Raw genomic sequence first — 14,449 nt, forward strand, 5'->3', positions numbered from 1 at the left:
ATATCATTCAAGACTTGTCATTGTTAATCCGATCCTGGCGATCGGTATGCTCAGGTAGAGTATGTAGATTCCACTCCTGGATGTCGAAGTGACGACGATCCTTAGAAGACGATCGACGAGAGGCAAGATGAGGGGTACGATCATGATCCTGTGATCGTCTGATGATCGTAAAGGACTATGTAGATCATGACAAGAATGCATCAATCCTCTTGGTTCGATGATGGAGAAGAAAACAGACTCTCCGCCGAAACTCGTGCAACCACAGATGAAGACCGGCACGAGGAAGGAGTCAGATACAGAGTCTTCCTCCAAAATTAACATAGACGAAGTAGATGATGGGACTTCGGCTATTAGTGGTTCGCTTAGGTTTCTTATCAGCTGATGGGCCGTGTTCCAACTCCTTTTGAAGACAACTTAGAATGTTCATCTGGATTGCGTTTCAGACATTTACGTCAGTAAAGTATTAAGTTTGCCTCAGTTAGGTTCTTGCACTGGCTACATTGTTCAGATATTCTACACTGGCCATTACAGTCACAACAAATGGAATGTTGGTCCAGCACTGAAAACGTGCTTGCACTTCTCACAAGCTGTACGTTACTTGTCATCCACCATAACCGTTGAGCAGATTTAATACAACACATACAAAAATATATTGAATTCTCTTCAAATATTGGGGCGGTCGGGTAGCCTAGTGGTTAAAGCGTTCGCTCGTCACGCCGAAGACCCGGGTTCGAATCCCGACATGGGTACAATGTGTGAAGCCCATTTCTGGTGTCCCCCGCCGTGATATTGCTGGAATATTGCTAAAAGCGGCGTAAAACCAAACTCACTCACTCACTCTTGAAATATTAAAAACGTCTCCACACAAAGGCGATAAGAAAGAGAATGAGTAAGCTTGGATTGTCAAGTTGCGTGAGAATTAGGCAGTACACAGTCCATTCTTAATGGTCGTAGCCAAGGGGACAACTGGGACGTGTTTGGGTGAGATGTTTTTTGAAGCAGGAAACTTGTTTTTTGGAACGTTTCCACACCAGGATCAAAAGAAGAATGATGAAATGAAATAAATAGCGCGAGATAGGATAAGTGTACAAAATTCGAGGATTTATGACTATAATGTAATAGAGGTAGCATTCTTAGAATTAAACACAATATATATATAAATGCTATAAAGCAGATTTTCAGATTTTTTTGTATGCTCTTGATGAAGCTGAAGTTTGGTATGGATATTTTTTATGAAGTCATCTTTTCATGTGATATTATCTTTAGTTTTATGTTAAAGATATTTCAATAAAATTTGTTAAAAACATATTATTTTCTCAAGAACAAAAAAAAACTGGGAATGGCAATAGCTATAAGATGCAATGTTATTCAAGGCATCATTATTGGCTTTTAACTTTGGTCCTGCATATTGATGCTACAACCATAATTATTTCAGCTCAACTGATTCATTGAAGATACATGTAGAGGGGTCTAAAGGGGGTCTTGTTTTTAACCCCATCCTCATTACACGTGTCTCATTTTGTAAATAAATCCTAGAATGACAACATTGTTAATACTATCAACTACATCATTTTGTCACAGATACAAAATATGAAGTAGTTTATTTATATCATAATGTCATATGTATTCCAAACAAATGCTTTGAAGTGACTTGCATAAGACTTAACCATAATCATAAATGCAATAGTACGTGCTGTCCTTTATATTTTCAATAAATATACAGATTAAACAGAAGATTTAATGAGATTGTATACAAGCATCATCATGATTAGTACATACATAGGTTAAATAGGATTGTTGTCAACACACATAACTGGCTTCAAGTTTTTTTTCATTAACCCCAATTGAGAGACATATTTAGGATTAAGAACTGACCACAAACTGTGTTATACATGTAGTTAGCTGTGGGTTTGAATAAATTGTTGTAATAGCAATATAATAGAGGATGTGCAAAAGAAATTTATTCAAATTCCTTGCACTTTTGTGTTTCAGTTGTTTGCTGGTATCTTTTTGCAACAAGTATTTGTCCCAGAAGTGACGAAATGTCCCCCGCCTGTAAATATACCATAGTACCAAATATGAAGACAATCCAGCGATTAGTTCTTGAGATATCACGGCAACAACGTTTTCCAACTCCAAAAGCAGATTTGCCTGCTGTGACCTTGAAAATGGGGTCAAGGTCACCAAACCCGACTGGTGTCTGCGGTGTCTGTACATACACCATAGTTCCAAATATTAAGACAATCCTGCGATTAGTTCTTGAGATATCGCGGCAACACCGTTTTCCAACTCCAAAAGCAGATATGCCTGCTGTGACCTTGAAAATGGGGTCAAGGTCACCAAAACCGACTGGTGTCTGCGGAGTCTGTATATACACCATAGTTCCAAATATGAAAACAATCCAGTGTTTAGTTCTTGAGATATCGTGGCAACACTGTTTTCAAACTCCAAAAGCAGATTTGCCTGCTGTGACCTTGAAAATGGGGTCAATGTCACCAAAACCGACTGGTGTCTGCGGTGTCTGTATATACACCATAGTTGCAAACATGAAGACAATCCTGCGATTAGTTCTTGAGATATCGCGGCAACACCGTTTTCCAACTCCAAAAGTCGATTTACCTGCTGTGACCTTGAAAATGGGGTCAAGGTCACCAAAACCGACTGGCGTCTGCGGAGTCTGTATATACACCATAGTACCAAATATGAAGACAATCCAGCGATTAGTTCTTGAGATATCGCGGCAACACCGTTTTCCAACTCCAAAAGCAGATATGCCTGCTGTGACCTTGAAAATGGGGTCAAGGTCACCAAAACCCACTGGTGTCTGCGGAGTCTGTATATACACCATAGTTCCAAATATGAAGACAATCCAGTGTTTAGTTCTTGAGATATCGCGGCAACAAACAGGTGGGACGTACGGACGGTCGTGCATACTATATCCCCCGCTTCGCGCTTTCGCGCGGCGGGGGACAATAAACAAGTACCGTATTCGACGTAATAAGCACCCCGTTCTAATAAGCGCCCACGGTGATATTTGCTAATATATTGGCTAGTGAACAATTCCTTCCTATTGATCAATGTACACAAGACTTATTTATTCGTGTATAATATGCACTCGTGTGTTATATGCACCCTTAATTATGGGCAATTGAATTCTGGAAAATATATATGTCGTATATATACGCACAGACTTTTCTTTTGTGTCATTTCAGGTTCAGGAATCTTTCAACTGTTTTTTTTACCAAAATTATATTCTAATAAGAGCCCCCTATTTCTAATTTTGAGAGCGTCTGGGCGCTTATTACCGTTTTCGACGTAATGAGCGCCCCGCTCTAATAAGCGCCCACGGCGATATTTGCTAATATATTGGCTAGTGAACAATCCCAATTAGCACCCCTTCCGATTGATCAATGTACACAAGACTTATTTGTTCGCGTATAATACGCACTCGTGTGTTAACTGCACCCTTAATTATGGGCAATTAAATTCTGGAAAAATATATCTGTCGTACATAAACATTTCCAGCTTTCAGCATAAACCACGAAATTTATCTTTCATTTATGTTTTCTTCACCAAAATGATATTCTAATAAGAGCCTCCTATTTCTAATTTTGAGAGCGCCCAGGGCGCTTATTACGTCGAATACCGTATGTCAAATACGGTAGTTATGCAACTGAACATGCCTTTGTTTTCTTCATTTTAACATGGTTTGGTGGTGATGTCCTATCAATACATGAACTCACTAGTGTTCCCTTGTCACCTGTTAGTTCATACTTGAACTGATATATGCAGTGGGAGAGAAAATAGTAAAGGTATCTATGTAATTCAATTTTTTTAACACTATTTTTTAATAACTAGAATGAGTGGAATATTATACACTTGATGCTATGTCCAATCACTCATCTAATACTGTGGACAAGAAGATGAACAAGAACAACAACACATCTTAATATTTACTATGAAAACCCCCCAACTGTTTGAAGAAGGGTTGTAGGGTACCCTTAGTGGTCCAGGTGGTCATTGTGTTTATTTGTTACACACCTGACTATATTCACACATGGGTACAATCTCTAAAGCACCATCTTGATGGCCCTATATGATAGTGAATGTTCCCAACAGCATTGTAAAACACCATCACTCACAGATTTAACATTAAGCAGTACCAACCTGAAAAAAAATATACTCTTTAACTCAATTTCCACAAGATTTTATTGAAAGGAATAGATACCGTAAACACCAACACAGACTAACCATGCTAACCTTATACATGGCACTAAACAGCAATTTTGTGTAAATGTGTAAGATAAACAGGTATAACCTATTATTTTTCTACCAAGTTTTGTTGAGCTGTAAATAGCATGCAACGATGTACAAATTTGTCATTTATCACGATATAATACAATATATACGATATAATACAATATATACGTTAATAATCTTTGACAATTGAAGGCACATAGCTATTAATATTAGGGTGAAAAATATGATTTTTGTTGCTACTCAAAAGGAGATCTTGCTTTTTTTTCACTGTGGTCTTGACAACTTAAGCTCACCTAAACATAAACAATCTGTTTTAGCCACAGAATCTTGTACATGTACATTGTGGATGAGTTTAGAATCTTGCTATTCTGTTGTTTCAGTTGCTTGTCTTTGTTTGACCTTGAATCATCTTCCTGATCTGACATAACATAAATGTATGTTGCAGGATTCAAACACAGTTACAAACATTAGCTAGAATGACCATCAAACATATAATAATTTTGGAGAGGTTACAGGTCATTATTTCTAAATTGGTTGATGCTTCTCTTCCTTTAGCCAAATATAACTCTGTGTAACATACCGATAGAGACATTTCTCCAGAAGTCAGCCTATGTGTATAATTCCAGTTAGAATATTGTGCACATGAGAACATGCAAAAAGTAATATTATTTGTATTTAGATAATCTTAAAGCATTTCTGCAGTGATACAGGTTGTTTTTCACCAACACCAATACTGATACAAGGTTAGAGGCATATCCCAGTATTATTTATTCTGACATTATGTTTAATGTGTTGTACCAAAGTGAAAAGTCGGAGGAGAAGAATTCTTTTTAAAAAGCAGACATCATGCCATGTCCATAATGTTTGGCACCAATGCTTAGGTAAAATAATTAATTTGACGTCTTAATCCATCGACTGCTAGAAGCTTTGCTTTTTGTTATTTTTTGGGGAAGAAAAAAGGACATATTTTCAGCAAAATCTGTCTAACAAGGACAAGGGACGTCTCTAGATTTAGTATGCAAGGAATTTCGCTAGGTCTTCGACACACCGATTTGATGAAATGTTTATGTCAAATTGGTGATCATGACTTTATTGATAGTTATTTTATAAAACACAATCTTTTTGCTTGTTTGACAACTAAAACTTTTGATTCTTTTTCACAACTTTGAAGTAAATAGGGTTGGCAGATCTGTGAAACAGCAAATGTTAATAAATGGCCTAATATGTATTAATGTGTGAACTCTTCCTTTACATAGCAGGGGGGCACGGGTGGCCCAGTCGTCTAAGGCGCCGCGATTCGCTGTGCAGAGTTGCATCCCTTGGGCACGCCAGAAACCTATGATTGTGGGTTCGAATCCCGGTTCGCCCCAATTATGTTTCTAGGTTTGTCAGCACCATACCCGTGCTCGTGGGTTTTCACCGAAGTGGTAAACGTCTTAGACCTGCATCACTTTGGGCTTTCCTCACACATTAAGCTGACACCCCGTGATATAACTCAAATAATGTTAAAAGCAGCGTTAAACCCAACTCACTCACTCACTCACTTTACATAGCAAGAGGACACTTGCATATGCTGTTTGTGACTTTGTAGTTCAAAACATAGGTAGTATATTCATTGCATGCATAAACAAAACAGGAGTCAGTAGACCAGTGGCAATCTCCAGCCATCTTGCAAAATAAAGGAGACATGGGTCTACCAGAAAGTTTGGAATCTATAATGTTCCAAAAAACAATCTTTCCAGACTACCATGCATTTTCAATTACACTGCACAGATATCCATATTATATCATGCCATTCTCTGACTAAATATTGCTTTTCAAGGATGTTTCTAAGTGTTCGTGTTATCTTGCATTCAGCATCATTAATAGATGTGGGCAAACATCTTTAAGATCAAAGTTTAAGGTCGTATTCATCAGTTTTGTAGCTAATCCGGACTCCAATTGAATATTTTCACCCTTATTTTGGTATACATAAGGCCACATAAGACCAGCATCATCGTTTTACATCTGAGACTCTCTGCTTTACAAAGTTCAATGTTGCTGAGATGACATGTGGTACAATATGACTTTTTGAGGTGTTTCCATCAATTGCTGTCTAAGTTTGGTAATACTGTATTCGACGTAATAAGCGCCCCGCTCTAATAAGCACCCATTATGATATTTGCTAATATATTGGCTTGTGAACAATCCCAATTAACACCCCTTCCGATTGATCAATGTACACAAAACTGATTTATTCATGTATAATATGTGTGTTATATGCATCCTTAATTATGGGAAATTAAATTCTGAAAAAAAAATCTGTCGTATATAAACATTTCAGGCTGTTAGCATAAACCACAAAATTTACTATCTTTTACCAAAATAATATTCTAATAAGAGCCCCCTATTTCTAATTTTGGGAGTGTCCTGGGTGCTTATTATATCAAATACAGAATACAAATATAAAAGAACATTATAGCTTTTATGTGTTTAGTGAATAATTGTATAACATATAACTCCAATGTTTGCAAACATGCACATACAAAGTGGTCCAATGTTTACAAACATGCACATACAAAGCGGTCCAATGTTTACAAACATGCACATACAAAGTGGTCCAATGTTTACAAGCATGCACATACAAAGTGGTCCAATGTTTACAAGCATGCACATACAAAGTGGTCCAATGTTTACAAGCATGCACATACAAAGTGGTCCAATGTCAAGGTCTAGGTCACATGAACACATCTGATAATTTCATAATCAGCCAAGTGTTGTGAACAGTATACTATTATAATGTCCAATGTACACTTACATTTGTAATCATTTCAGACACAGATGATTACCTGGTACACCATGTTTGCACCTTACCTTTCTAAATATCTTTGCAAAGATAAAACAAATAACATCAGTAAAGCTGAAAAGAAATACCACCAATGTTTCAGAATGAATGTTGAATTCAAATTTAAAATTTGAAACCTGTAACACTGAAACTAAGAACAACTGTGTTAGAACATGAATGGTGAGACTAGTTCATGTGAACCACATGTTTAATATGTCACAATCTACAAAGGCTATTCATCTTGTACTTCAGAGACATGTTTTTAAGCTTTTATAGGCTGAACATGTACTATTACACAGACCCTGTGACAAGCACTGGCAGTCTTGCATGCACCTGGTACTTCTGTTGTACTGTTGTACCATTATACTCTTTGAGGCATCAAAGGAATATTTTCTGGACACATGGGCACCACAGTGAACCATGCACACTTCATACAAGTTACTGAGATATGTCACATCTTGGGTACAAGTGTGTCTTTGTCTACCAGCAATGCATGCTGCACACACCAGATGAGACACAACATCTTCACTACATACCTGTATGAAAAGACACACAAAAAAGCTCTAAGGACACTGTTTAAGCACATGGGAATTTTGAATGGCTAAGAACAGTTGATGAGAGAACTTCTATGTCCGTATACAAGAGTAGTTATTGAGCTATCAAAACTATACCAAGGAATTGGGATTCGGAAGTAAGTATTTTTATTTCAGGTACACACCACAAAGAACAGAGTCAAAATCAAACTTGTTGCCATGGACACAGAAAAATTATATATTCTAAAAATCTCTAAATAGCAAAAGGTACCAGTTGACAACTGTTGACAGATGAAAAATTTTGAATAGTGTTTTAGTTCTGCTCAGGAAACAACACCTACCTCCGTTTCAGCTAAGTCTAACTTGTTACCATGGTAACAGGGAAATATCAAATTTTGAAAAATTCCTAAATAGCAAAATTCTTTCACAGTTTTCAAAAGGCACCACTTCAGGATCTGTTTGATGTTTCTTCCAAGTTCCGTTGAAAGATATTGAATGGTTTGAGTTGTGCGCCAGAAATTAAATCCATCCCACCTTTAGAGACAAAGTCCAAATTGTTTCCATGGAAATCAAGAAAAATAAAAAGCCCAAAATCCACAAATAGCAAAAGGCAACCCTGCAACCAATGATTGCTGTAAAAGGCGACTATGCTTGTCGTAAGACGCGACTAACAGGATCGGGTGGTCAGGCTCAGTGACCTGGTTGATGCATGTCATCGTATCCCATTTGTTTGGATTGAGGCTCATGATGTCAGTCACTGGATTGTCTGGTCCAGACTCGATTATTTACAGACCGGCATCATATAGCTGGACTACTCCTGAGTGCGGCGTTAAACAACAGACAAACAAAACTTCAGGATCTGTTTGATATATCTGCCAATATTTTGTTTAAAAATACTGAAATGGAAGTGAAATGATTACAGACGGACGAGGCGTCAACTATATTCCAGTCAAGTCCTGTTAATCTGACATGATTGGTTGCATATGATTATGTCGGATTGATGAGTATGTCGGATAAACGAAATGAAGTAGTATTGACGTTCGTGATTGAAAATCGGACAACTACACGATAAATAATTATACAAAAACTAATTGTTCATTAATTGTTAATTGTTAAGCAAGTTTATCTCTGCAGCCGTTGTAACATGCAGCTACCAGCCGACTCCTCTCGCATCAAAACAAGGGCTGTGTACTCGCGTGCAGATGACCAGGGAGTACGCTGATCATTGTCTGATTAACGAGACTGATTAATGAGTGATTTTGGTAATTCGTTGCAAATTAGGTGTGTCGGAGTTGGAGTCGGAGTGTGAGACTGTCGGATTAACGGGTCTAAAAAGCACTGATTTAATCGGTTCCCATCATTAGTGTTGGATAAAGCTGATTGTCGGATTAACAAGACACTATATGCTTGGGTGATAAAAATCCCTATTTCCTGACATGTTTTTCAAAAGATGCTGCTACACAAGAAATGAGAGATTTGACCCACCTGCACTATACTGATTCCTAGTGCTCAACTTCAGGAAAGAGTGACATTGTGTATTTGTGTAGGTCAAAAATGTCTCTGAAGTACAAGGTACTAAGTTGATTGAGACAGTTTAAAAGTTAAGAAATGGCATTGTTTTAGCACAGTCATAGTTTCAATGTTTCAAGTTTCAAACTTGTATCTGACACACTGGTGGTGTTTCTTTTCAGCCAATGCATTATTTGGATGCTGTCTGGAAATCATAGGCCAATATAATGATCATTTACCGACCTCAGCCATGCATTTATATAAAAACGTTATAAACGAAGATGACATCTGTAAAGAACTTGCAAAAATTAAATAATATAATAACTGTAATATAGAAAAGTAATCACCTGTGTCTGAAATGATCATCAAGTACCATATGTAAGTTACAAATTACAAGTCATAATGGTATACTGTACAAAACACTTAACTGATTATGAAATTATCAAGCTTGTCCAAGTGACCTTGACTTTGAACAATTGTATGTGCATGTTTGTAAACAGTTCCATTATATGTTATGCAATCAATCACTAAAACATATAAATAAAGTACTCCATTAATGTTATGTTTGATTTATTGAATTATCAGAAATTCATTTAAAGTCCTGGTTATCTTGGACACACACCCAAAATCATATTGTACGACTCCTGTCATCCTAGCAACATTTAAATTTTTTAATTGGAGAGTCTCTGCTCTACATCGATGATGCTTGGCTTATATTTTTGTTAATATACCAAAATAAGTGCAAATATTATTAAATTTTACTTATGATATAATAGATTTCTGTGCCACAAATGAAAATGCATGGTAACCATTGAATCGCCCAAAATGCCATATGTCCTAAAATTTAATGTATTTTTTCAGAAAGTAGATTCTGTGAGTTTTTTAAAGATACTAAATACATTGTACTGTACCTGTACATATGATGTTCTAAGCAGTTAAGAGTGATATGAAAAACATTTTAAGCAAGAATAGCTACAAATGTGATTGTTGTGATCTTGACCTTTGACTTTAACTTTGGTTTTTGATATAGAATGAAGCAGCAGTGCTAGGAGCAACACACACAATCACAAAAGTAATAAAATATGTATTCATAGTGAAGATTTATCCATTGATATGTAGCAAAAGTGACACCTTTATTCTGCCAGAAATCCTTCACCAATTCCAGGAATGTTGCTTTCACTAATCTTGGATGTCCCGGTCAGGGAAAGTCTTCAGTCGGACAGCCTGCCTGCCCAGTGCAATCTTACCCAGCAGGCTAACCATACCATTTCCCAATGAAGATGTTTTCACTAATGGAACAGCTACACTAGTCTTGCCTGTAGACCAGTCTGACTCAGGGTCAAGATCATATTCTAATGTCCTTTCAAGTTCAGCACATTTGACATCGTCTTCAGAATGATAACTACATTCAGTTCCACTTTCACTGTCTCCTGACATTGCAGGTCTATAGGCATCCAAGTTATGTTCCTTGTTTCCTCTGCTTGAGGATGTGTCCAATGTGACCAGTTCAGGAGAGTGATTGGTTGGTGATTGACTAGGCTCCTGCTCCTCACTGTATGGGATAAATGATATGTTGTTTATATTAATGATACATGTTCATCAGTGATGTCAACATGAATGACATTGCATATTATGGCCATAGGCATTTACCTCTTAAATGGATGAAGATACCGAGTCCAGAGAAATATTTTGGACCTGCATTAAGAGGAAAAAATTAGTTCTATTGTGCATGTCAATTTGTTTTGTTAGTTTAGGGACTGTTATTTTTCAAAGTTCAACATATTCTCGGCCCTTTGCAATTTGCACATAGACCCAACAGAGGTGTTCAGGATGCAAAAGAGACTCTCCTGCATAAAATTTATGTCGATAAAGGTAAATCCTATGTAAGAATAGCGTTCGTTGATTTTTCATCCGCTTTCAAAACCATACAGCCTCGCTGTTACATCTTGGTTTAAGGATAATTATCTGTTTTTAAATTTCAAGAAAACAAAGGAAATGGTCATAGATTTTAGGAAAGATACCCATTGGGGATTTGATGAATCCCAACAGCCAATGGGATGGAGGTGGCCTAAGATTGGGGAGCAGATGGTAGAGTAGTCCAGGTGAAATAATTTAGTTGGCTCACACACTCCCTTGCCACGACAGACAATCTGCGCACTCAATGCTAGTCGCCTGTTGTTGGTAATTGTTCAAATTGACCAAAGATATTTCTGCCTTCAGCTGCATGTGTTCTAAGTGCAACCATGTCTTGCATGTAAACACTTGGCACATGAATATGCCATGGACGAGAGGTACTGTTACGCACAGAAAAACGTTTATCAAGCTGCTCTTTCAACAGACAACTGTCATGTTTCTGACATGTCTGGGATAACAGCATCCGCATTGATAAATTTTCCTGGCTAGATCAACAATCTGCGCAGGGAAAAGGGGTGTGATCACACGGATCAGCATGTTGAATGTCCGGAGACACAACTTGTCTTAGGTGGGCGATAGATTTTACATGGATTCTGAATGACGTTCCATTAAAATTGAGGCTTGCATCAGCGACTTAATCCAGTTGATGGTGACGACAGGGTCCGGTAGGAACTGGTGCAGAGTTGCTCTTCAACACCAACATCATGCAGCACCGCTGTATCCTTCCTGCCGGGGTGAGGACACTGTGGCTCGACCACCCTGAGATGGCACTCAAACATGTTTTTAATGATTTTGGAACTAAAGTTGACAAAGGAAATATTTCCTTACTTGTGTTTGACTTGTTGGCAGTGCACCACCAACTGACCACTGAACACCCGTCTCATGTTTGAAGACTGATTATGGTTTTGATGGCATCTATCTCAAATGGTTCCATTCTTAGTTTGTTGATAATTATCAATACATCTGCATTAGAAGCTTGAAATCGGAACTGGCGCTGTTAGATTTAGGTTGGAGGAACTGTACAACTTGGGATTCAACAGGACACAAGAGAACTCTTATTATAAAATTTATTTCCACACAGGTGCAGAATAAATGCAACCAAACGAACAGTGACTCAAGAGCAAAAGAGTTTTGTGAGCGAGATATCTCCCTTTTCTAATTTAAAGCAAACCTGCATTGGTGTGACTGTCTTTTCCTTTTGGTTTAAAGCATGGAACAGAGTGATGGCCTTGGATTTCTCATTGTCAATGTGATTTGTGATACAACTAGCATATTGCTCCATGATAGCTGTCAGTCAACTGGTCTCTTTGCATCTACATCTCAAGAGATGATAGGCACAGAGAGAGATATACAAGTTTAGGCGAGCTATGGCAATAGCAAGGGCAGTTGTGATAGTAGGGTTGTCCTCGAACTCTTGTATGGAGTAGTATAGGTAATGATGGTTCTGGCTCACTTCCACTGGAGCAGGATTCATATACCTATACTGCTACTACAGAGGGAATTTTTTATGCCAAAATGATGATGCGATTCAACGATAGTCATGAGATTAAGTTAGATTGGCTCTAGCTCACCAATACCTGGGGCCAATCATTGCTTCTATAAGTATAAAAAAGATGATGCGATTTAATGATAGTCATGAGTCGTATTAAACGAAATATCAATATTAATTAATAATGGATAAAATTTACTATAGCCCACGAGGATATTGGAAAGGTGTAGGAGCAATAAAAAAATTAGCCACCACGGCTAAGGTATCTAAAGATGTGGCCAAGGATTGGTTAAAGAAACAAGCGATGTGGCAGATATATTTACCGGCACCGCGTTATATACCGAGGAAGAAGTTTGATATTTTTACAACGAATGAAGTTCATCAGGCTGACCTCTTGTTTCTTCCCCACGATAAGGTAAAACGCAAAACGTATAAATACGCTTTAACGGTAGTGGATGTGGCTAGTCGATACAAAGAGGCTGAGCCATTAACATCGAAAGAATCAACAGAGGTAGCTAATGCACTGAGTCGCATATACAAACGTGGACCTCTAAAATGGCCTAAGCTATTTCAAGTAGATCCCGGTCGCGAGTTTATGGGATCGGTAACTAAACTGTTAACAAAGAACGATGTCGAAATCGTCCGTGGTGAAAGAGAGGCCCACCGCAGTCAAGCTATCGTCGAAAGATTTAACAGGACATTAGCGGAACGTTTGTTTGGCTATCAGTATGGGATCGAAATGAAATCCGAGCGATTGAGATCAACCGAATGGGTGACACGATTATCAGCCGTTGTATCAGCGCTGAATAATGAAGTAACGAGATTAATAGGGAAGAAACCATCCGATGCTATTAAAATGAAATCAGTGACTTCCGAATCTTCAGCACCGAGGAGAGGCAAAGAACGAAAACTTCCGGATAGAGTAAGGGTAAGATATTTATACCAGCCCGGTGAACTCGAAGGAGGCCTACGTCGCGCAACCGATCCCATATGGTCCCTTAAGACGTATAACATTAGTCGATTGGTTACGAAAGAAGGAGAGCCTATTCTTCATTATCTTCAAGATGGACCGGGTAGGGCATTTGTACGAGAAGAGTTGTTCATAGTTCCCGACGGTACGGTATTACCACCATAACCATAAGCATAGGTATTTACACCATCATTATCAATCCATCTCTTTGTATCTAAGGGGGATAATGATGTCTTGTTCATTCTTAATCCATATATCCTATGATTGTAACTTCTTAAAGAGTTCATCTCGTGTTTGAACGTTCTACCGTTGAATAATGATTCTTTATACTGTTCGTGTTTGATATGCTTTTTTACAACATACTTCTTAACGCCCTTAGCTTTTCTTATCTCTCCATTATCGGACTTCTTTATAGAATACATCTTAGGTCTTAATCCTACATATTCCGCTATAGGGGTCCCAGCACATTCATCCTTCATCTTACCTAACACCTTTTTATTTACTACGCTGTGCAGTGGATTATCTTTTGGGTAATCGCTCGTGTCGTACATATCTATTTTTTCTGCCATATCTTTATACACATCCTCGGTTTGTATTTCCATCAACAAAGAATCTGTGTCGGTATATAACACCTCGCATCTATCACCCTATTGCTTCTTAAGTTCATTGTAATAAAAGTCATACATTAAGTGTTTTGACAAGTCGAGAATACTCATACCGACGTACACCGGTCTGTTGAATTTTATATTACTCTTCTGCATATGTAACGCGGCTAAGTCGTTATCGAATATCTTGCTTCTGTTAAAAGCCGGACTGGCTATAAGTTTCCTGAGTCTTTCTTCCTCATTAGATCTGACTAATTTAACATCAACACGCTTCCTAAGATTCTCCATAGTTTTACCAAATACCGAGTTATTCATGAGCTTATACAGATTCTTTTCGAAATCGCT

The 14,449-nt window shown here is 37.9% G+C and overlaps 1 protein-coding gene across 1 annotated transcript in view; it reads right to left on the minus strand.

Moving 5' to 3' along the window:
* Positions 1 to 10,238: 10,238 nt before the first annotated feature.
* Positions 10,239 to 14,449, minus strand: part of LOC124150005 (tyrosine-protein kinase receptor torso-like) — a 534,068-nt gene continuing 529,857 nt past the window's right edge. Inside the window, exon 23 of the mRNA XM_046521879.2 lies at positions 10,239 to 10,678. Coding sequence (XP_046377835.1) covers positions 10,306 to 10,678 — 373 coding nt within the window. The 3' untranslated portion in view covers positions 10,239 to 10,305. The remainder of the gene's footprint in view (positions 10,679 to 14,449) is intronic.

This window comes from Haliotis rufescens, unplaced genomic scaffold (genome assembly GCF_023055435.1).
Source record: "Haliotis rufescens isolate VD_foot unplaced genomic scaffold, xgHalRufe1.0.p SCAF_12, whole genome shotgun sequence".
Taxonomy (NCBI): domain Eukaryota; kingdom Metazoa; phylum Mollusca; class Gastropoda; order Lepetellida; family Haliotidae; genus Haliotis; species Haliotis rufescens.